Source organism: Aulostomus chinensis, chromosome 16 (assembly GCF_037954235.1).
Source record: "Aulostomus chinensis isolate RoL2024-O1b breed Wild chromosome 16, RoL_Achi_v1.0, whole genome shotgun sequence".
NCBI lineage: Eukaryota > Metazoa > Chordata > Actinopteri > Syngnathiformes > Aulostomidae > Aulostomus > Aulostomus chinensis.
The window spans coordinates 15,690,257-15,714,139 of NC_141335.1; the positions used below are offsets into that span (position 1 = coordinate 15,690,257).

The 23,883-nt window shown below is 42.4% G+C and overlaps 1 protein-coding gene across 4 annotated transcripts in view; it reads left to right on the forward strand.

Moving 5' to 3' along the window:
* Nucleotides 1-22,283, forward strand: part of hnrnpll (heterogeneous nuclear ribonucleoprotein L like) — a 59,267-nt gene extending 36,984 nt beyond the window's left edge. The window contains exons 9-15 of one of the 4 annotated variants that reach the window (XM_086179584.1): nt 964-1,181; nt 1,666-1,787; nt 3,368-3,569; nt 14,576-14,633; nt 14,732-14,830; nt 15,616-15,675; nt 16,897-22,283. In XM_086179584.1, coding sequence (XP_086035710.1) covers nt 964-1,181; nt 1,666-1,787; nt 3,368-3,569; nt 14,576-14,633; nt 14,732-14,830; nt 15,616-15,629 — 713 coding nt within the window. In that variant the 3' untranslated portion in view covers nt 15,630-15,675; nt 16,897-22,283. Of the gene's footprint in view, nt 1-963; nt 1,182-1,665; nt 1,788-3,367; nt 3,570-12,760; nt 13,905-14,575; nt 14,634-14,731; nt 14,831-15,615; nt 15,676-16,896 lie in introns of those variants that run through there. The other 3 variants (XM_086179585.1, XM_086179583.1, XM_086179586.1) reach the window with 3 other exon arrangements.
* The last annotated feature ends 1,600 nt before the right edge of the window (nt 22,284-23,883 follow it).

Sequence of the window (23,883 nt, forward strand, 5' to 3'; positions counted from 1 at the left end):
ATCAGTTCCAGACAGTGGATGCCATTCGTGAAGTTATCTTCACCACTTGGAGCAACATTCCCACTAGCCTTTTGGAAACACTTGCATCAAGCATGCCAAAATGAATTTTTGAAGTGATCAACAATAATGGTGGAGCTACTCATTCCTGAGTCAGGTTTTGACACTTTAATTTCTGTTTTAGGGGGTTTTCAGGTTCTTTTGAGCTGTGGTCTTAAACTTTTGATCAGCTGATGAACAGCCTGTTTCAGTTAAACTTGTTTTCAATAAATTGCCTGCTCACAATTTTTGGTCTCTTGTACCCATTTCCTATTTTTGCATTTTGAAGCTGTACTTAGAACCCTAAGATCCAACAGTGCAAAATGCAAATTCATGCAATTTTTTTAACTGGTCTTAAGATTTTGATCTGTAGAGTACTTCATCAAGCTAATGGAACAAATCTTTAGATGGTGGGACAATATATCTGAAGATCTGTGTTCCTGCTGCTGATAGTGTTTATTGATTGTTTTGGTGAATGGCTTTATTCAGATTCAGAAAACTTTATTTATGTCCATGGGGGCAATAAATGTTACACGACTTTCAGAGTTGCCACCAGGAGCGACTGAGGGTCAGTATTTGTCTCCTATCTGTCAGATAGAATATTCCAATGTTTCCTATGCGAAAGGAGCAAATATAGGAAGCATTGAACCTATTTAACTAAGACAAATACTGACCCTCAGTCGCTCCTGGTGGCAACTCTGAAAGTCGTGTAACATTTATTGCCCCCAGGAGCGACTGAGGGTCAGTATTTGTCTCCTATCTGTCAGATAGAATATTCCAATGTTTCCTATGCGAAAGGAGCAAATATAGGAAGCATTGAACCTATTTAACTTGGATTCTGAAATAAAAGCATCATTATTGCATTTTGTATTTTAGGTCTGTTTGCAAGACAACACCCAATCTGAAATACCTCTCTTACCTCCTCAGGTCCACCCTGCCCCCTACTGCCTTTGCCCGGCAACAGCAGGTATAAAGTCACCTCAATGGAGGTTCCGGACATGGTGTCTTACCCTCTACCCCAGTCATCCTCCTCTTACTCTGGCCATGCCCCCAGTTCTGTTGCCATGGTGAGTGGCCTCCATTCATCCAAGATGAACTGCACCCGGATCTTCAACCTCTTCTGCCTGTATGGCAACATTGAAAAGGTGTGTGTGCATTTTTGTGTGTGTGTGTGTGTGTGTCTGTGTGTCTGTGTGTAGGCGGGGGCATTTTTAGTTGGCGATCTCTGGTGTTTTCAGTTAGACCTTCAAAATTACGTATGTCCTTTGCTGTGTTTCTGTTCATGCAGCAACACTCAACAGGTACAGGGTTTTCTCTGGTGCTCTTGACTAAGATCCTAGAAGGCAGAGATCTGGAGTTGGTCCCTGAGCACCACACGGCCATTCACTGCTCTGTAAAATAATTTTAAATTACATATAAGGATATTTAACCTAATTTCACTGAATACAGATGACAAATGTAGTCATATCCATGTAAAATAACAATTAGAAACTTCTTCTAAAAAACGTTACTGAGAGTCGCTCTTGACAGTTGCTTTTTGCTGAATTACTGTATCTCCTACCACCAGTGTTCCATTGTCCTGTGATTGTGTTTAGGTTTATGACTCAGCGCTCAACCATGTGATTTTAGGTGAAGTTCATGAAGAGTGTTCCAGGGACGGCCCTGGTGGAGATGGGGGATGAGTATGCGGTGGACAGAGCCATCACACACCTCAACAGCATCAAGGTGTTTGGCAAGAGACTCAATGTCTGGTGAGGAGACACTACATCACACACATCTGCTCACAAAGAATAATCGGCTTGCTTTGATCACTGAATAATTGTAATGAAAAGCTGATAAGACTCCACACTGCAATCATGCCATTTACATATATAGTTTGGCATTTTTCTATCTCCTGTGGCACCATCATATTAAAACGTGTCTGCATTGAAAGAGCAAGAAAACGACACATTGCAGCTGATGCTTCCTCACACCGAACAAATAAGCTAATGAGGGATGCAGCTATCGATTCTTTTAGTAATAGAGTAATCTATTGATTATTCTGGCAATTAATTGAGTAATCTTAATGTTTTTACTTTACTTTTTTCTGAAAGACAAACAGGGTCCTACAGCTTCATGCCACCTTTTTTTCCTCTTATGTGTGTCTGTATTTAGTAATATTATTTAGTAATATTTCTACATTGTGGTATTAATGCTTTTACTAAAGAAAAGGATCTGAGTACTTTTTTCCATCACAAAAGGTCAGAGATCAGTGTTTCTGTGACTCTCTGTGGCTCAGTAGAAAATGTTTTATTTATGGCGGCCTACAACATCAAAACACCGGCACCACAACATGATTTTCTATTTTTGAAGATGTGCAACTTTCTCGGTCTGTCTAGAAGGTAACTCTCTATTTGTACAACTCCTGCAACATTTAGGTCTGTAGCATATGGCTTAACAAACATACCCTTAGAAGAAAAAGGAAAGTAGGCGCCAGAAAGGACACAAATACAGGACCTGTTGTTATTTATTTTTTTTACTTTTTTGATCTAAAATAAGTATCTAAATAAACAATAAAAAACCCCAGAAGGAAATCAGAAACTGAAATATTATTTCATCAGTTGCAACAAATGAAAATATGTAGAAGATGTCAACTTTTTAAATGATCAGCCAGAATAAATCAATTAAATGATTAATCAGAATAGATCAATGAATTGAATAATCAGCCATGATAACAAAATGTACTAAATGACAAAAGACAAAATCAGAACAAACAGAAATCGCATTCACAGTCAAAACCACAAGTGAATGGTTAATATTTAGTCCAATTCAGTTCAGTTCAGGTATGTTTGTGTGTGTGAGGGACAAGATGGTGACTCGTCCAGGGTGTGTACCCCGCCTCTGCCCAGTGTCAGCTGGGATAGGCTCTGCTTATCTGTTAAGGCCCTGTGACCCTTAATGGTTGAGCGGTATAGAAAATGGATGGATGGATGGACAGGTAGTTCAGTATGCATGATCACATACCTTGTGTGGTGTCATACATGTGCACGCATCAAGTGTCGAGAGTCCCGTGACCCTAATGCTTACATCTGGCACCCTGGCATTTGACATATTTAGTTGATACTCACCGATTTCCAAGCAATTGACATCTTTAGTTGCTACTCTTAGATACTGTTTGGACCTGGCCAACTATGCCCATGAGCTGTCCACCCAAATATTGTATCCTGACTTATTGGAGGTTAGACACATGTCAGTAGTTCAATATGCATTAAAAAGTGAGAGTCATTCAATCAGTGTGCCAAATTCAGGTTTCTGATTGACTCATAGTTGTGTTGTGTTGTGTTGTGTGCAGTGTGTCCAAGCAACATGCCGTCATCCCCAGCCAGGTGTTTGAGCTAGAGGATGGCAGCAGCAGCTACAAGGACTTTGCCATGACCAGGAACAACCGCTTCAGCAGTGCAGGACAGGCCTCCAAAAACATCATTCAGCCTCCATCTGCAGTGCTGCACTACTACAACGTCCCTCCATGCATATCCCAGGACCACCTGCTAAGGGTATGATTTTCATACATGACTAGTATATTTTACTCAGTGTGTGTGGCTGTGGGCTGCATGGTAATTATTCATACCACTTCCTCCAGAAAGCTGTAGCTGTTTTTAGCTGACCAATCTGAATGTACAGGATACTCTCAATTTACTAGAGCAGCAGTGTAAACCATAGATTTTGTGTTAAAATGTTGCTGAAAGGATTTACTGAACTGGCACAATAAGAATTAACAAGAGAATGGTTGGAATCGGGAAGCTTTGCAGCTGACCTTATTAAATATTAGGGATGCACCAATTGCGGTATCAGGTCTGATACTGTGCACACTGACTCATATTGATACTCCCCCACCTAGTACCACCATATAGCAGTGTGGCCATCACCTCTCAATTCAGCAGTATGCTGCAGTAGAGATGCAGTGTCTACAGTTTTGTATTACATTATCACATGAGAGTGTGGGAGTTGTGAGAGTCCAGCTACTTTTTGTGATATTTGTACTCTTTTTGCCAGCTTTTTAAGAGTAAAGGTGTGCGTTTTTACTACCTTGGAGTCAAACACCCATTTAGCTTTGTTTTTATGGAACAAATAATGAGCAACAGAACAAGCTAGCACTGTCTGTCTAGTAATACTTTTTTGGTTCTGTAGAGGCGATTGTGAATCAATTGTGAGTCTCATGTGAGGGAGAAACAGCCTGGGAAGAATATTGACCAATTATAAATATTGACAAATTGTGATTCACAATATTACAGGGAATGTTCATTTTTACATTCATATTTTCATCAAAAACGCCATTTAAACGAGAATGGTGTAATTGTGTGAGATTTTCCATTGAACAAAGAGGTTTTTAATGTATGTCGAAGATAATGTTTTGGCAGGATGCAGACTGCATCACCTCAATATTCAACCAAAAATGCTATTGTGACTCACAATTATCCATCCATCCATCCATTTTCTAACGCTTATCTTGCTAAGGGTCATGGGTTGGCTGGAGCCTATCCCAGCCTTCAGGCGTGAGGTGGGGTACACCTTGGACAGGTCACCAATCCATCGGAGGGCCAACACTTAATGGCAGACAACCATTCACTCTCACAGCCACAGGGGTCGAACCTGGAACCTTCTTGCTGTGAGGCAACAGTGCTAACCACTGGACCACCGTGCTACTCAGTTATCCTAAAAAAAAAATTCTGCCTTACTCCGGTTTGAAAATGGAAAAGACCACATTGGGATTTGTGATGCATTTTGATAAATTGTTCAGCCCTCACAGAGTCTGGACTGTCAAGCCTAATATGTGATCCATATATACTCAAACTGGCAGAATCCCACCGAATATGTTACTTTTTAGTGAAATATGTGGCCATGCCATGTTTGATGTTTTTTTTATGGCAGAAAGATTACACATCATTTGCAGACAATAAGTGTAATATCTATTGCAAGAAAATACCATACTGAATTTAGTGATTGACATGGTGGTCACAGATGCTACTCAGGAGAGCACCGCAAAGAACAGAGCGAATCCTCCAGGTATGTTTAGAATGTCAGATGGAGGTGTTATCAGGAGATTGCCATACTTGGACCTGTAGTCTCATCACCTTCGATATTGGCTAAAACTGTGGCATTGGGATGAAGCGCTTCTAAGTATTGATGACATGTTTTTATAACAACAATACACTGTATATCAGACCAGCACGGCCCTTTTGCTTTTGAATACCTGTTACTTGTACAATATACCATCTTACTTACTGCTTTTCTTGCTAGATTTATCATCATGAACTGGCTGCACCAGTGTTCCTAAAATTATGCCTTGCATCATCTGCAGAAATAGCCACTCCCCTTAGTACTGTAACTTTATTTTGCACTGCTGAGCTAACTATGGCCCTCGATGTTTACGTGATAACAACCTTTCACATTTATGGCACTCCTGATGTCAGAATATCCCAAGACTATGTCAGGAAGTTTGGGGCTCGTCTCTGAATATCTGTAAATAGATCGATCAGTAGATAGATAGATACTTCATCTTGCAAAGAAATTCACAATTTCAGCAGCTTGAAAGATGGAAACATAGGGGCATTCAGGTTTCAGAAAAAAATAGAAAATCAAGGACTAACATATACAATAAAATAGCAACATAAGAGGCATGCAAGGTGCTATGATTTAAAAAAAAAATAAGGGAGATGAAAAATAAATTAAAAATGAAGTATAAATCTGGCCCTGCGAAGGACTGGTGATCGGTCCAGGGTGTACCCCGCTTCTGTAGTAGTCCGAAGTCGCTGACCGTAGTCAGCATGGACGGATAAGTGGTATAAAAAATAGATGGAGGGAAGTATAAATCTGGCAGTTAAGGAATTATAGTGCAGAAATTCAAAATGACAGTGGCAGGCTTGAGTATTCAACAGGCAGTTGTATACTCAAGCATATAGGTTTGTGTGTGTGTGTGTGTGTGTGTGTGTGTGTGTGTGTGTGTGTGTGTGTGTGTGTGTGTGAGAGAGAGATAAAGTGTGTGTGAGTTCAACATGTGTGGTGTAAATGTGTGGCTAGTCCAGCTCTCAGTGTTTGTTTTATCGCTCCTCTGAGAGGTGTTGAACCTTATGGCATGGGGAAGGAATGATCTTCGCAGTCTGTCTGTGGAGCAGGACAGTGACAGCAGTCTGACACAGAAGATGCTCCTCTGCCTGCAGATGGCGCTGTGCAGTGGATGGTGAGGACTGTCTATGATAGACATGAGCCTGTTCAGGGACCACCACACTGCCACGGATGTCAGGCTGTCCAGCTCTGTGCCAACAACAGAGCCTGCATTCCTCACCAGTTTTTCCAGGTGTGAAGCATCCCCCCAGCACACTAATGCATATTGGAGGGCACTTGCTACCACAGACTGGTAGAAGATCTTCAGCAGCTTCTTGCAGGTGTTGAAGGACACCAGCCTTCTGAGGAAGTACAGACAGCTCTTTCCTTTCCTGCACAGTGCATCTGTGTTGGCAGTCCAATCTGTCATCCAGCTGGACTCCCAGGTATTTGTAGGTGTGTACCACCTCCACACAGTCCCCTTTGATGAGAACCTGCTCTGGGTCCAACCTGGGTCTCCGGGACCATCTTCCTGGTCTTGGTGGTGTTGAGGAGCAGGTGATTGGATTTGCACCATCTGACAAAGTCCTGGATCAGTTTTCTGTACTTATCCTCCTGTCCATTCCTGATACAATCCATGATGGCTGTGTTGTCCATGAACTTCTGTACATGGCAGAGCTCTGAGTTGTACTGGAAGTCTAACATATACAGGGTGAACAGGACCAGAGAGAGCACAGTCGCCTGCGGCACTCCTGTGCTGCTGACCACAGGGTCTGACCTGCAGTCCCCAGTCACACACACTGAGGTCTGCCAGACAGGTAGTCAGTCATCCATGGCACCAGGTGTGATGCCACTGCCATCTCTGTCAGTTTGTCCCTGAGGAGCAGTGGCTGAATGGTGTTAAAGGCGTTGAAGTCCAAAAACGTAATCCTCACAGCACCATTGCCTCTGTCCAGGTGAGAGAGAGAGATTAGTGTCACAAGAAGATGATGGCATCCTCCACTCCCACCTTTTCCCGGTAAGCAAACTGCAGAGTCAAGGGCATGGCGGAACTGTGGCCTCAGGTGATGGAGCAACAGTCGTTCCATGGTCTTCATCACATGCAATGTCAGTGTTACCGGAATGAAGACATTCATCTCACCAGGATGTGGTTTCTTTGGGACTACTATGATACCGAATTATCCTCAAGGTTGAAGATCTATTGAAGGGGGTGTCCAAGCTCCTAGGCATAGGCCTTCAGAAGTTGTGGCGAAACTCCATCTGGAGCTTCATCCCCTCCCATATCTCCTTTATGTTGTAGTATGTTCTCTGGGGTCATTGGCATTCTCTTTACTCCTAGTGTTGAGAGAGAGAGAGAATTTCCCTCAGTAGGGAAATTGACATTGTTACAGCAGCAAAAAACAGAAGTAGCAGCGGAAGAATTACAGAGCAATAAATGGAAGAAACCACAATAAAAACTATAATACACTATCATAAACTACAAATAACTACAATGAATATTGGCAGCGTAAGTGTTGTGTTATATATTGCACAGTCCTTTGTTAAGTATTGCACAGCAAAGTGTAAAAATATTGCACACATAATTGTCCAGGGTCTGATAGGGTTGGTTACTGGCAGCAGTGGTTTTTGTACAGTCTGACAGCTGCAGGTAGGAAGGACCTGCGGAACCTCTCCTTCAAACACTTAAGGTGAAGAGTCTGTCACTGAAGGAGCTCTCCAGTGCTGTCAGGGTGATGTGCATGGGATGGGAGTCAGTGTTCAACAGAGATGACAGCTTGGCCATCATTCTCCTCTCTCCCACCACGTCCACTGGGTCCAGGGGGCATCCCAGGATAGAGCTGGCCTTCTTAATCAGTTTGTCCAGTCTCCCCTTGTCTGCAGCTGCTATGCTGCTGCCCCAGCAGACAATCCCATAAAAGATGGCTGATGCCACCACCGTATCATAGAAGGTCCTCAAGAGTGCCTCCTGCACTCTGAATGACCTCAGCCGCCTGAGCAGGTAGAGTCTGGTCTGCCTCTTCCTGTAGATGGCCACTGTGTTGTCTGACCAGTCCAGCTTGTTGTTCAGGTGAACACCCAGGTACTTAAAAGATGTCATTATCTCAATGTCCATTCCCGCGATGTTCACCGGCATTGGGTGGGACTGCATTCGCCTGTGGAAGTCCACCACCAGCTCCTTGGTTTTCCCCTCGTTGATCTGGAGGTGGTTCCTCTGGCACCAGTCCCGGGTCAGTTCTCTGTGACATGTATCAACCTGTTTCCAAATAACTTAATTTGAACTTCTCCCTGCCTGACATCAGCTTTGTGGGTCCATCTACCATTGTGCCTGATAGCAAGATCTGGGCACACAATGGACTCTGCAGACAAAGCTTTTTTGATTTGCAAAGCTCTACAGTCTCAAGGATGGAGACTGCAGCACCAAGAGGAGCAGTTAAGTGTCCTTAGACATGAGCTGAGAGTGATGTCTGAGCAGCACGGGAATCTCCTGTCTGCTTTCAGTTCATTTTAGTGGAAAAACTGCAGCAACTTCAAAGACCTCCTGCATCCAGCAACATCAGTACTGACTCACCTCCACAAGTCGCTGCAGAGTCATCTCCTCCTGTTCAGTGACTCCTCACATTCAGCTGTCTAAACCGGAGCGTTTCTCTTATGACTCTGGTGACTGCAAAGCGTTCCTTACACAGTGTGTTACATTTTGAGTTTCAAGCCTCGTCTTTCCCCTCTGATCATTCAAAGATTGCCTACATCATTTCCCACCTGTCCCTAATTAGTGTTGGTTATCGTTTGGATTTTACAGATTCTGGTTCTGATTCTGATTCTCAATATCGATTACTGTTCTAAACTATTCTCGATTCCGATTCTTTGTGACGGAAGTCAACAGGTCACAGCTTTTTTTTGTTTCAAAAAGCATTAACACAGGCCAATTTATTTATTCACATTGCCAGTTTAATGCATCGGAATATAAGTCATACCCACTAAATTTTAAAAGAATATAATATTTTTTTACGTATATTAGCTGCACCAGACTATCAACCGCAGATATATACGTTGTGAAATGAGATATTTATACAGAAAGATTTTGTAAATGTTTATTTATTACATACGATGTTTCCAAATGTGCCTGTAACACGGCAGTGAAACGGCTGATCTAACAAAACAGAAAAGTCATTCATATTTTTATTCTTCCTCCTCCTGTGCACTGAAACCACTGAAGTCGTCTTCTTCAGTGTTAGAGTTGAAGAGCCTCAGAACTTCTGTCACACAACTTTTCAGTCTCTCTGTCAGTGTCACTCTCAATATCACTTTCATCTTGAGGCAAAGTTACTGCTGAAGTTGTGCTGTTCTCTTCACTCAGTAGTCCAGCCTTTCGAAACCCATTGATGATCATGGATTCTTTCACACTGCACCATGCTGCTGTTTTGCATTCATGCGTGTCGTGCTGCGTTTTGTGTTGAGTGCACCAAAAACTAGCGTCTTCTTCTTTGCATTGACTCTTGCATCTGTCTCGTTTTTGCACTTCCTGCGTCCCCTGATAGCTGCATGTATAAGCCGCAGGGTTCAAAGCGTGGGAAAAAGGTAGTGGCTTATAGTCCGGTAAATACAGTACATGATGTATGTAGACTCTGCTGGCTGGGGTTGCCGGCTGCTTCACATAGCAGCAGCAGGTTGTGACTGGCTAACGTTAGCGTCACTTAGAGAGCGTTCAACAACTATAAACAGATAGATGAACAATTCTTAAAACTGTGTCTATCACTTAAGCAGGTTATTTAAGAATGAGACAACCATAATTTTCACCTACCAGATTCTGTTAGCAACAAGGAGTTGCTGGCTGATGATGAAGGTTGACTGTCCAAAGTGGAGGAAGCAACGGGAGCAGGAGAGCGACGCCACGAGTTAAACACAGTCCACCTGATAATTGTTACACCATGCAGGATGAGCTGCTTTGCCATGTTTGTGGTTATCCTCCTTTGGCAGAAGTTTTTTTTTTCACAGATGTTGCACTGTGCTACTCTGTCCTCTTTCAAATTAAAATGAAGCAAGACTTTCCAGCATTTTTTGCGGTCCATGTTCAGATGACTGATATTCTTGCTAGCGGACGCACAGAGAACGGTGAGCAGAGTAATACACACCCCGAAAACAAACTAGTGCGGGCACTCAGAGCCGGAAAAAGAATCAAAATTCTAAAAGCTGCTTAACGATACTGGAACCAGACATTAGGAACCGGTTCCAAATTGGAACTGGTTTTCGGTACCCAACCCTAGCCCCAATCCCATAGCACTGTGTTTTCCCACCAGAGGCTACAATCCAGAGGCACCCTGGTCTCCCAGGGAGGTCCCCTATCAGAACCCTCCTCTACACCCTCCGAGGAACCCCTGCAGATTGGGAGAACCAGACTCTCTCCAGAGGAGCACCAGCGATGCATGGATGAAAGCCATTGCATCTACTGTGCTCAGCAAGAACATTTCCTCTTTAACTGTCCAGTGAAGACCAGGGGCTCATCTGAGAATCAGAACCTATTTGTGAGCATGACCTCATTGATCAACAAGTCAACTCATCTGCTTCCATCACACTTCTCCCTCTCTGTCCCTTTGCCACCCAGTCCTGGTTGATTCCGTAGCTGATGCTAGCTTCATGGACTATGACATGGCTAAACAATTAAAGCTGTTCTTTCTGCCTCTGTCTGAACTCATCAATGCAAGCACTCTGGATGGACGTTTACTCTGTATTGTCACTCATCACACATCACCAGTGATACTCTCACATGAAGAGCTCTGTTTTCATCTTTATCAAGCCCCCCTAAATCCCCTTTGCCAGACTGTCATGGGCCTGAATATTCTCCTGATGTATATGTTGTACCTCACTGTTCACACACAACTACGTTCTGCATGTCACGTCAAATGTTTACGCCCACACAAGTGATGGCTTTTTTGGAAAGAGGAATATCACGCCTCCTTTTCACACAGACAAGACGGCAAATTCCCGCCTCTACCAGGCTGCAAATTTGGCACAGTCTCTGTCTAAAAAGGGCTATAGATTGGTCCACAGGCAAAGTTGAAGCTTAGGCAGCAGATTGCAAACACTGCTGTTTTTCTGACATCAGGAACTCTGTTTCGTCTACCTCATCCTCCATTGAGCCTGTTGCTTTTGAGGCTGACTCCCTGGATCTTTCTAATCTGCCCCCATGTTACATGGATCTTAAAGAGGTTTTCAACAAGTCTAAGTCCACCTCCCTACTCAGCATTGACTGCAGGAATCATCCACCTGTCTTCCTCTCCAGTTGGTGCTGGGTTCTTTTTTGTGGACAAGAAGGACAAGACACCCTGCATTGACTACAGAGGCTTAAACAACATCACCATCGAAAACAGAATACCCCTTCCCTTTAATTTACTCTGGTTTAGAACCGTTGAAGAGTGCCAAGATGTTCACAAAACTTGACTTACTCAATGCCTATCGTCTATTAAGGATCAGGGAGGGGGATGAATGGAAGACTGCTTTTAACACTCCTAGTGGTCACTATGAGTATCTTGTGTTGCCATTCGGACTAATTAATGCTCCAGCTGTGTTCCAGACTTAAGTGAACGATGTTTTTTTGTTTGTCTAGCTGGATGACATCCTCATCTTTTCCCTGGATGAAACCATTCATGTGCAACATGTAAGACAGTTTCTCCAGAGGCTCCTGAACCACCAGTTATTTGTTAAAGTGGAAAAATGTGAATTCCATGTCCTCACAGTTTCTTTTCTGGGATTTATTGTTTCTGAGGATGAGGTGAGCATGGATCCAGGGAAGGTTAGTGCCGCCACCGCCTGGCCGACCACTTCCAACAGGAAGGAGGTTCAACACTTGCTGGGGTTTGCAAACTTTTACAGGAAGTTCATTAGAAATTTCAGTTCAGTTGCAGCCCCTTTACATGCTTTAACATCTTCCAAGTCCCAATTCTTTTGGAGTCCACAGGCTGAGACTGCTTTCCAGAGGCTGAAACAAAGGTTCACTACTGTTCTCTCCCTGTCAGACCCCTCTCTCCAATTTGTGGTGGAAGTTGATGCCTTGGATCTTGGAATTGGTGCTATCTTGTCCCAGAGGTCAGTGAAGGACATTCCTGTGCCTTTCTGTCTAAAAAAACAACTATCTCCTGCCGAAAGAAATTACGATGTTAGCAATCTTGCGCTTTTGGCAATAAAGGTTGCTCTGGAGGAGTGGAGACACTGGCTTTTTGGTGTGGACAGATGATAAGAATCTGGAATACCTGAGGACAACCAAGGAAATGAATGCCAGATAGGCAAGGGGGAGACTGCTCTTTGATAGATTCAACTTTTCTCTGTCCTATCATCCTGGTTCCAAGAATTTTAAGCCTGATTGTCTATCAAGACTGCCCTCTTCATGTTTCATTTGAGCTGGGTATTGAAAGTAAAGTGAAGGATGCCAGTTGATGATGATGTCATAGTGTTCCTCGGGGGGTTCCCCAAATCAGGTGTTTGCTCCCCCCGATCTTCATTCGCGGGTTATCCACTGGGCCTGCTCATCTCTCCTGTCCTGTGATCCTGGTGTCAGATGGACCATCTTTGTGATTCGGCAGCAGTTCTGGTGGCCATCAATCAGGAAGGAGGTAACTGAGTACGTGGCTGCCTACCCTGTATGTTCCAGGAACAAGTCCTCCCAGAAACCTGCCTCGGGCCCCCTGCACCCCATGCCTGTGCCACACCGTCCTTGGTCAAATATCTCTCAGGAGATTCTCATTGGATTGCCACCTTTGGAAGGTAACACCACCAAACTCACCATAGTCAACAGATTTTCCAAAATGGTCCATTTCATCCCCTTGCCTAAACTTGGAATTTGCAGAAGTGGTCCTGCACCATGTTTTTCAGCTCCATGGTTTCCCTTGGGATGTCCTGTCAGACCGGGGTCCGCAGTTTGTGGCTCAATTTTGGAATGCATTCTGCAACCTTGGTGCCGCGGTCAGCCTATCCTCTGGCCATCACCCAACTCTGAGCAATGGTCAGACAGAGACTCAATCAGGAGCTGGAGACAGGATTATGGTGCTTCACCTCACAAAACCCCTCCTTCTGGAGTGGAAACCTTATTTGGGTTGAGTATGCGCACAACATCCTATCCTGTTCCTCCTCTGGCATGTCTCCCTTCCAGCGTGCCTATGGCTACCAGCCTCCCCTGTTTCCTTCCTTAGAACAAGAGTTCAGTATTCCCTCTGTGCTCACCCTGGTTCGCTTGATGCCGTCAGACGTGGACCAGAGCCTGGCAAGTCCTCATGAGGAGTTCTTAGCCCTTTAAGAAGGCTGCAGATTATCCCCCATCCTACTGAAGTGGACAGAAAGTGTGGTTATCCACTCAAGACGACCTGTTGCATGTAAAATCCTGTAAGTTGGCTCCTCGCTTCATTGGTCCTTTCCCTGTGTCCAAGGTCATTAACCCTGTGGCTGTCAAGTTGAGGTGGCCTAGGTCCATGAAGGTGTATCCTACTTTCCATGTCAGCTGTGTCAAGCCTGCCAAGGAGAGTCCTTTTGTCCCTGCCTCATTGTAGGTTGGTTAAGGTGCATACTACGGAGCAACCTATGGCCCACAATGCACCGCGAACTTCTTCTTCGTGCCCTAAAAACTTGTGGACCCGCAAGCCAAGTTTGCGCCACCAACAGTCTCCCATTCACACAACACGAAAATTTATAGTCATTTTTGATGACTAAAGGCGTGTTCACACAAAACACGACACGTGTGAACACACCTTTACAAGTGCGTCAATGTGCTTAATAATAGAGAATGAATGAAGGGTGCACTCAGAGTGGAGTGCAGTATGACAGTCAGGCCAGCAGGTGGGCCTTTCATTGGCGCTGTCTACCTAATTGTGGTATCTGTGCTCTGCCAGCAGAGGTCGTGCTTCACCACCAATCTACTAGGGTGTCTGAATGGTGCCGCCGTGTTTAGGTTGTAGAGGTAGGTTGTAGCGGTAGGTCGTAGCAGTAGGACGTAGGTTGCCACTCGGCAATTCGGACGCAGCCCATTTTTCATTTCAGATCAACTTCCTGCCAAGTTTCCTGCTTGTGTGATTGTCTGCCCCACCTTAATGTATTGCACCTGTGTCTCATTGTCTTCCTTCTCCTAGATCTTCTTTACCTTTCGTGAGAGTTCCGGCATTATTTTGTATTTAGCTCCTAGTGTGTGTTGACCTTAGCTTTGCCTGCCGTATCTGATACTTTAGCCTGTTTGACTTATTACTCATGTATACACCCGTTTCCGAATAAACTTTTAAACTTCTCCCTGCCTGTCATCGGCTTGTGGGTCCATCTATCATTGTGTCTGATAGTGTATGAGGAACAGTTTTACTGCTATCATGTCCTCATTCAGGGACCAATCAATGACAGCTGTGCTCACCCTTTTTGTGTGTGTGTGTGTGTGTGTGTGTGTGTGTGTGTGTGTGTGTGTGTTTGTTTGTTTGTTTGGGTTTGGCAGCTCTGCACTGAACATGATGTGCCTGGCTTTGTTAAATTCAAGATGTTTGATGCCAAACGTAAGTAGAAACTTCATATGTGTTGTTTTTATTCTTGTTCCAACGTGATGATATAAACATTTGTGCCTTCTATCTATATCTGCTATATTGTCTCTTAGCCTCCTCAAAGACTATCTCTGGCTTGTTGGAGTTTGACAGTAAGACGGAAGCTGTTGAGGTTCTTACTGTCCTGAACCACTACCAGATAAGGATACCCAGTAAGTCCCTACAGATTGATACTGCGAGTGTCATCAGTTTGTGATCCGAAGGGTTTTGTTTGAGCTGCTGTCACAAGCTTGCAGGTTAAAAACACAGCTCCATGCCACTGATGGAATGTATATGTCTGCAGTGTGTTTCAGGTTTTTCTGCCCTTCCCAGTCTCTTTATTACCATATCCTTCTTCCAATTGGCTGTTACAAATGTCTGGCTGGACTCAATGAAGAACTGAAAAGATTTCAGAGGTCAACCTGACAGGCACACATCAAGGAGTCATACAACCACAATGTGATAGTTTTAGTTGGTGTCTGATGTGCCCTATCCAAAACTCCATCTTTTTCATATTTACAATTAATGCTGCAGCACAGCTCAATATACTGTACTCTGTATACTGCCACATATACTCTATATACCTCTACATATACTTATATACCTCTACACATACTCTGTATCCTGTATTCCTCAATATTTACTCTACATACCTTTTTATACTCTATGTACTTCTATATAGCTATATGTACTCTCCCCAAACCCTGGACAAAGAGACACTGGTAATGTACAGGGGGCACTTCCAAACATGTTCTCTAGAAAAGACTAAATGTGCTGTTCTCTACTAGAGAGGAAATGGAGGAAATTGCTGGTACTGATCTAAATCTGACAGGAACCCCAAGTTTACCATCAATGCAATTTATGTTTACGACCTGCATATTCCTTCCTAGGATTAAGTGTAACATAGCAGGTAATGGAAGGAACAGATTAATGACTGAAACACCATGTTCACATGCAGGTGGACCTGACTGATGCGTCACCACTTCCACTCCTGATGAAGACGAAGGCTATTAGACAGGTTGCCTTGTCCAGTATTCAACATCTTTAAAATATTTAATGTGCAAAACACTAAATGAGATAAATGATAAAATTGTCTTCCTGGTGAGGAAGGGGTTTGGACTAAATGTTCACTCTACCAGAGACATTATTTTCTAATGTAAACAGGATGTGGGTTCAGTGTTCCAAATGTGGAGTGGATATACTAAATCACCAGGCTGTTCCAATTGGTTAACATGCCATATAGTGACAAAAAGACTGAAAAACATGAAGTCCCCCTGACACAAGAGGGTGTGCCAAGCTTTCTAGGTGTCAGGAGTATGCTGAATGGCAAGATGCTCACACTGGTTTTGGGGTCTGGTATGACTGGTCAGACCTCAATGACCTCTGCGCCAGAATTGGGGTATCTCTGGGTGAAATCTGATTTAAATGCTGTAATAATTTCTGAGGATATTATAACTGACTGTTATATCTCAGTAAGGGCTTCTGTCATAGCTATCATTTAGCATCAGATAACATTATGGAGGTAACATAATGTTACAATGACGGAGGTGACAACATTCAAACTATTTAAAATCTACAAAGAAAGCTAGCTTGCCTTCCAGTAGCAGATCGTGCAATTTCTCATCCAATATTTAAGAATTTTGCAGTAAATGAGGACATTGTCTGCTAACTATACTCCTTTTCTCCCCATTGTATGTGCCATAATGGTAATCTAGCAACTGAATCTCGTCTCACATTCTGAAAGGCTGCTTTATGTATATATGCATTATATATGTGCATGGCAAGGCATGACAGAATTGTTGACTTGTTAGTCAAAGATATAATGTCATGACACACCAGATGTTGTCTTTAATAAGGACAGTAGAAGTCACCATTCTGGAAGAAGGGTGAACTTTTAATCACAGTCTGGAAGATGCTTTCATTACAAAGGTTCATACTATCATATAGCTTGGGTACAACTATAAAGTTAGTATTTATATTTGGAAGCCTAGGTCTGTAGTAAGTAGCTGGTAGATGTCAGGGTTGGCAAAACCAAATGCTTGTGCACTGACACATTTTTTTTCATATATCTGTGCCATAATTGGCAGTTGCAACATGTGGAGGAGATGCTGCTCCCTCTAAGTGATAGATATATGCCCTGAGTGGCACAATGTCCGTTCATCTACTATTGTTTGACTTCCGGATTCTTTGTCTAAATATCAACACAAATAAAGATATTAAAATATGTGTGTGTTTTCAGATGGCTCCAACCCATACACCTTGAAGCTGTGCTTCTCCACCTCATCTCACCTGTAAAGCCCTGCTGAGAGTGATGAAACCCACAGAGATACGAGGACATGATGTACAGACAGAGATGATGAGGGATGACCTCTGATCTCCCTCAGCTGTATTTATGTTTACGTGATGATGAGTTGGATGCTTTTAAGAAGTTTGCCATCACCATCTCACCTTATGGTCTGTATGTACCAGAAGTCTATGCTCTAGTATCTCAAGCACATCCATGTATCCCAGAAAATGACCTTCCGTTTTGGCTACTCTCAAGCTTCCCTTCCGTGTTATCTCTTTGAAAGAAATCGCAACTTTTCATCAGATACCAGATGTGATTCTGCAATTGTCAGCTTGAGTTTCTCCTGAGTTACCTTGTATATATTCATGTTACTTATTAGGTAACATGAAAAGAGTGAGTTACATGTAAAGTCTACCAAAAGGAGGCGCTACAAACACAGACATGGCAGGCCTCATTTAATCTGGTAGGTGGGATGAATAAAATATATGTGCTTTATTATACAATGAAATGAAAAAATGCAGCAAACTGGAAAATAAACAGGATTGAATCCTGAAATGCTGTCTGTGTCAGAGGACCCCCCCCCCCACACACACACACCCCATCCATCCATCCAGCCTTTTTCTAACGCTTATCCTGTTAAGGGTTGCAGGCGGGGGGGCCTGGAGCCTGGAGCCTGGAGCCTGGAGCCTGGAGCCTATCCCAGCTATCTTCAGGCGAGAGACAGGGTACACCCTGGGCGCGTCGCTAGTCCAATGCAGGGCCAACACATATAGACAGACAAACATTTGCTTTCTCAGCCATAGAGTATTTTATGAACCTAGTCCCTTCTTGCATGTCTTTGGACTGTGAGAGGAAGCCGTAGTACCTGAAGAGAACCCACATAGGCACAGGGAGAACATGGGAACCCCCCACCCCCTATACACACGCAAATGCAAACACAAACACGTGTGTCAGGTGCCAATCAGCTGTCAGCTCATTTCTGGTCAGCTCATTTTATTATTTCACCATCTCCAACCTGTCTGACCTGCAGATCAATAGCTCAGTTGTGCTTGGGAACCATTGGCTGTCAGTTAGTATTGTTTGTGACAATTTAATAAATAATATGCGCAGTGTCAGTCTGTGCTCCTGCTGAGCTCATTTATTTTTCTTACCTTTCTTACATAGTATTCATTCTGCCTGTGTTTTTATTTGCTACTCCTCCCACAGCTCTGACTGCACCTCAATAATAATATGGGCTTAAAAAACATTGTAATAAACAGGTAGGATTTGTGAAAAATTACCTAATTCATCCCTCTTTAGAGCCATGCCAATAGGTCATTCTTTTTCATAGACTTGTTAAATGTTCAATGGGCTTTGAACTGCAGCTGTGTTGTGCACAGGCTGGGGTGGATGATGTCAGAGGCAGGCTTCAATTCTTCTAAACTGTTTCTCTTTATACGATCCTCACAGCCACTATCTTGGCACTTTTGAAAAATAGTCCCTTGACAGACACCTAGGAAAGCTTCTTTTTGGTCAAACAATATAGCTATCATTCACGCACTGTTTCACACCATTGTTTATAAAAATGTTTTGAAACAGGTGGTATCAGAAGAAACCTGTAGCTTTTCTGTTATCTCCCATGTTATTTTTCTGCAGGAAAGGCTAGCTCTTGGATCATTGGTAGTGCAAGGATGGCCTCCATGGAAACTAAACGGATGTAAACTTTTATCCTGAGACTTCAGAGTCTTTATTTTCTGCCTTTGAGTGCATGACCACTTGAGTATAATGTCACATATCACAAACTCAAAATCTTGTGGACTTTATTGTGACCTGAACTGATTAAATAATTAGGGCCTGAGCCAGAAGGTACTTCTGGCGAAGACCCTATTATGTTTGCTCGGCAGAGCAACACATTAGCAGCACTAAAAACACTAAAAACACACACTAAACAGTGTCCCAGGCCCCCCCAACACCCATGAGGCAACTGGGTCAGACGGCCCGGAGCCAGTTTTCACATACACACCCATTCAAAACCTGGTATTATACTGTTCTTGCTCTCAATGAGTGCGCGCTATATGCGCATAATGCGCATAACGCGCATAATCTAATTTGACCCCCTGAACATGCATGAAATTCGCTGAAATTTGGCACAATCGTTCGGTATGTCTCAACATTCACTAATCAAAAACAAAAACGCCACTAAAGTCTATAGCGCCACCTAGGGAGCCACACAAAAAAAAGATAATTTTTTTTAATTTCGCGCGCTATAACTCCTCACACAAAACTCCCACAGACATGGGACCAACACCGTTGGACTCGTCTCATCAACACGAACAATTCTTACACTCTGACCCCTCACCTATCTCCAACAGAATGTCCACAAATTGGACAAAACTGTCAAAATCAGGACTTTTTTTACTCCCCGAACAAAATCTATCTCCTCCTAAACCGTAAATGCCAGGGCTTCCAAACTTTCACACATTACTCTCCCAACTGTGCTCTTCAAAAATCTTTAAAGGCTAATATACTACGCGCTCGGTTTGGATTTTATAAGCCCTCAAAGTGGGGGAGACACGTTTTACGCTTACAATGGAAGTCAATGGGGAGGCCGTGTCCTCTCATGGTACATACTCTCGAACAAATGCTTCTCACGTCTATACCATACATCGCACAGCTTTTAAAAACATATCACTGTATTCCTGACAAAAATCCCTACAAAAATATGGTATTTTGTGTTACTTTCCACCAACGTAGGCCGAGTTATTCAGCTTTTACACACTACATTTCTCTTAATCCTCCACTCTCTCCACTCTAGCACAGATCAAAGAAAGTGCAGCGGGGGAGGGGTTCTTAATGGGCCAGCTGGCAGCTCTGCTCTCAGCTCTGCTCTCAGCTCTGACAGACATGGCAGAGATTTGTTTACTGTAGTCATGGAAACCACAATTGGCACTTCTCTGCCCTCATGTACATACTCTCAAACAAACACTTGTCGCTTCTAAATTAAAACACTCACACCTTCAGAAAACACACCATTGAATTCCTGAGAAAAAACTCTACGAACTGACGTCTTTACATTACACTTTTGACCAACATATGCAGAGTTATGACTGTGTTTCACAGTAAAACTGCCAAATCCTCCTCTGCTCTCCACTCTGACACAGATGGCAGAGAGCGAGCAGAGAAGGGAGGGGTTCTTAAAGGGCCGGCTCTCAGCTCTGCAGTCACGCTGTGCAGCGAACTGAGGCTCGTATCTCCTAAACTACAAGGCCTAGGGATTTGCCGATTACACCGTTGGATTGGGGCCGGTGTCAAGGACGCGGCCGTAGGCCGCGCGGGGGCTCAGGCCCTAACAACGCTGCTTGCAGCTTTAATTTAATTTATTTTGTATTCTAATGGAAGTATTTAGAATATTTCTTTAGGTTGAAAAGTCATATCTGTATACTGATATATTTCTTTATCAAAGGTTTATGAATGTTTTGAGGGGAGGATGGTGGGGCGGAATCAGTTTCCTTGGATTCTTTCCAGTTTGCTGTTTTGATAAAGTAGTGCGAGTTAAAATGATGTCAGCAGACCCACACAAAACCTGAAGGCACCAGGGCTGTCTGTAGGAATGTGAAGATAGAGGGACATGATCAGAATATCTGCTCCATGGTCAACTTCCTTATGAATTAGGACACAGACCAAGGACTGCATCATTTTCATTTGTGTTCTTAAGACCATTAGCCAATGAATTATTTATATCAAGAAATGTGCTGTTTTCTTAGAACAATGGATTAATTTATTATGTGGCTTCTCAGTCATATGTTGGCATAGCAAATGGTAAGTCTCTGATTCATGTGATGACATCTGGTTTCCTTACTGAGGCATGAATGAACAACTGAAGCAGCTGATCTATAGCATCTATGGCTGTTGTGTTCTGAGTCAATCCATTTTTGTTTGGTCACTGAAAGATGTGGAAGGTGTATGTGCCTGGCGAGCCAAAATACTTGAAAGGCATGAATGATTTACCCTCTAACAATTGTTCTGTTTGCTGGTGTCTTTTGTTCAAGAGAGACAAATGATGGCTTTATCATCAACTGAGCAGTGATCAGATTTTTTGTTATGTAGTGAAGGAGAGAGGGGCACAGGGAGGATCTAACCTTAGTAGTGACTGGTTGACCACTAGTTAGTTCATACCCTAAATATCCTCTGCTGCATGGTCTAAATTGAACAAAAATATACTAAAGGACCATAATATTTTATTAAAATAGCTTTGAAATTAACAATTGAGACAATAAACTCTGGGTAAATGTTGCCTGGACTCATGAATCAAGTGAGAAGCAGCCTGTTTCCAGCTGGACATTAGAAAGAATGCAGATGATTGCACTTTGACATTTGCTTTACTCGTCAGGTTAAAAAGTTATTTTATATCCTGTCTACTGTTCCATTATGGGAAATGGAGGAACCAAGGCTTTGGACCTTTATCAATTCTGAGTCAGGCCGTTTTGGCCAGTGCTTCAGGTTTGATATTGTTATATTTTTTAAAACCGTTATGAGCTGTGTGACTTAATGAAAGTGTGATATTGAATCAGTAAAATATGACTTGAAACCATGCATCAGTGATGGGCAAGTGTTTTATGAGATCGGGCGGGCAGACAGGTGGGTCAAACTCTATCAAACTCTTCAGTCATGTAAAAAAAAAAAAAGACCCTCCTTTTAGTTTGAGTGTTTATTTCAGAGGCTATAATTTGTGCATCTGTTAAAGGTCCGACTGAGGGGTGTCCCTAATATTAATGCAATGATAATTCATTTAAGAGGGTTTGACAAAATACTTTGAACACCTCTCAGTATAACCTTTTTATCCTGTCTCTATCTAAAGTTAGTTTATGAAAGTGTAAAATTAGGTCAACACTTAATGTGTGGCCCTTACTGGAGCTGAATCATTATCTCATAATGTATGTACAGAAATATCTCCTGGATCATTACCTTCAGATATTACACAGTTTCCAAGGATGGCAGGTTCCATGTAAATAAAATGTAAAAGGAGACATGCTATTTAGTGAATAATGTCTTTCTGCTTCTGTAGATGTGCACCAATTAAAACAGACACAAAGATGTGTTTCTCTAGCACTTAAATCTTAATATTACTGAGTAGGATTTATTTAAGTTTAAGTTTGATGCCTCAATATGATTTGATAAGCAATTGTAATCCAAAGCCTGACAGGATGTCAAGAGAGTTTATTATTTTGAGTCTGTGTAGGTTTTATGTTTATATACTTTAATGTCTGTCCAAACATATACATACTCTTGTTCCAGTGCTTATAGGGTATCTGTGGTTGTAACGCAAATGTACACGTTTAAATAAAGGCAGATGAGGCTGTAACGTCACCCCTGCTGTATTGTTGTCTTCATTACTTCACATCCTTTATCAACATTCATTAACAGTCCAACAATAACACTTTGACATCCTACATCAACACACTTATGTTCTAGAATCTAGATATACAGTCTGATGTCCTTCAATTACATTCTATTTTTGGTCATGTTCTCAGGTATATTGCTACATATTTGAATGCATGAATTTACAGCCGAACCAACAGAATCAATATAATGCGACACATTCCCTGTTTCACACTAAGTTATTACTGCATTATCACAGGACTATTCAGTAGTCATTACTAGGTTACCACATGGCCACTCAGTTATTAAGCTACTTATTGCCATATTGCAAAGTAGTCACAGTGTTTATAATAAGTACTCAGTAATTTTGTATTTGTTTATATTCTCAAGAATAATCAATTTAGGCAACTGGACTCACCTCTTGTAAGTGGATTCAGAATTGAAGAAGCTTCTTGGATGAGAAACAAAACATCTTCACTTACAAGAGGTGAGTCCAGTTGCCTAAATTGATTATTCTTGAGAAATGGTCATTATTTTTTGAAGCATTTTTTTTTTATCAACTACACACAGTTCCATGTATGCATCTTGTAATCATGTGCCCCAATTTTAATAACAGCATGTGTGGTCAGGCATACAGGGACAAACAAGCAAACATAGGTTTGTAGTTATCCTCGTTAGGACATTCCATTGACTTCTATTCATAAGTGTAACAAGGTCAATTTGCAGTAGTATTCTGTGTATCAGAGTGCTATATAAATGTATCTTTATTCTTTTTGTATGATAATTACACAAAATGTGTGTATTTTTTTTTTAATTACCTGACATGTTAGGCCTCCATACGTAACGTGGAACTGGTGAGACTCAGCCTCTGCACCTCTACGTTCCCCTTTTGGGGCCCTCCTGCTCTAAAAAGGGTGTTTCCCATTTCACTTCTCCCCTTTTGTTACAATACTCTGTGGGAGGGGTAAGTGATATTTGGCTTGCTGTAATTTAGTTGTATTAATGCTGTTAAACTACTGTTAAAAGTTTGTTTCTCAGCTGAAAATTTTTAATATGTTAACATACTTCTATATCATCTGAATTGTGTAGGGGCTGGAGTTATATGCTCACAATTTAATGGAGGATTTGTTCTTGTTTTCTACTGTCAGCTGCCAAAAATGAATGGAGAGCTCCTCCAAAGAGATCCAGAGTCTGATCTTCTACTAACTACACAACACAACTCAGACAACGATAGAGCCCACCGGTTACACAAGGACAGCTTAAACCTAACCCATGGACTTCTACTACAAATATCTACTGTTAACTAGTTCACTACTGGAACTGATGTGCTATATTTTGGCCAGAAAGTAATACCCACACAATTAGATCTCATTTTCCTCTCTAACACTGGTAACACAGCCAACAGCCTTTCCTTCAATCATTTTCAGGTGTGTCATTGTAAGCCCCCAATGAAATTAATCTCTGTAGTGATGTTTGGCTGTGGAGAGGCCCTGTTAAATGTCATCAGATCATGCAATAAAAATCTGCTCTTTGATAAATATTTTTAACACTTGATTGACAGACAATTGGCCAAGTGATGCA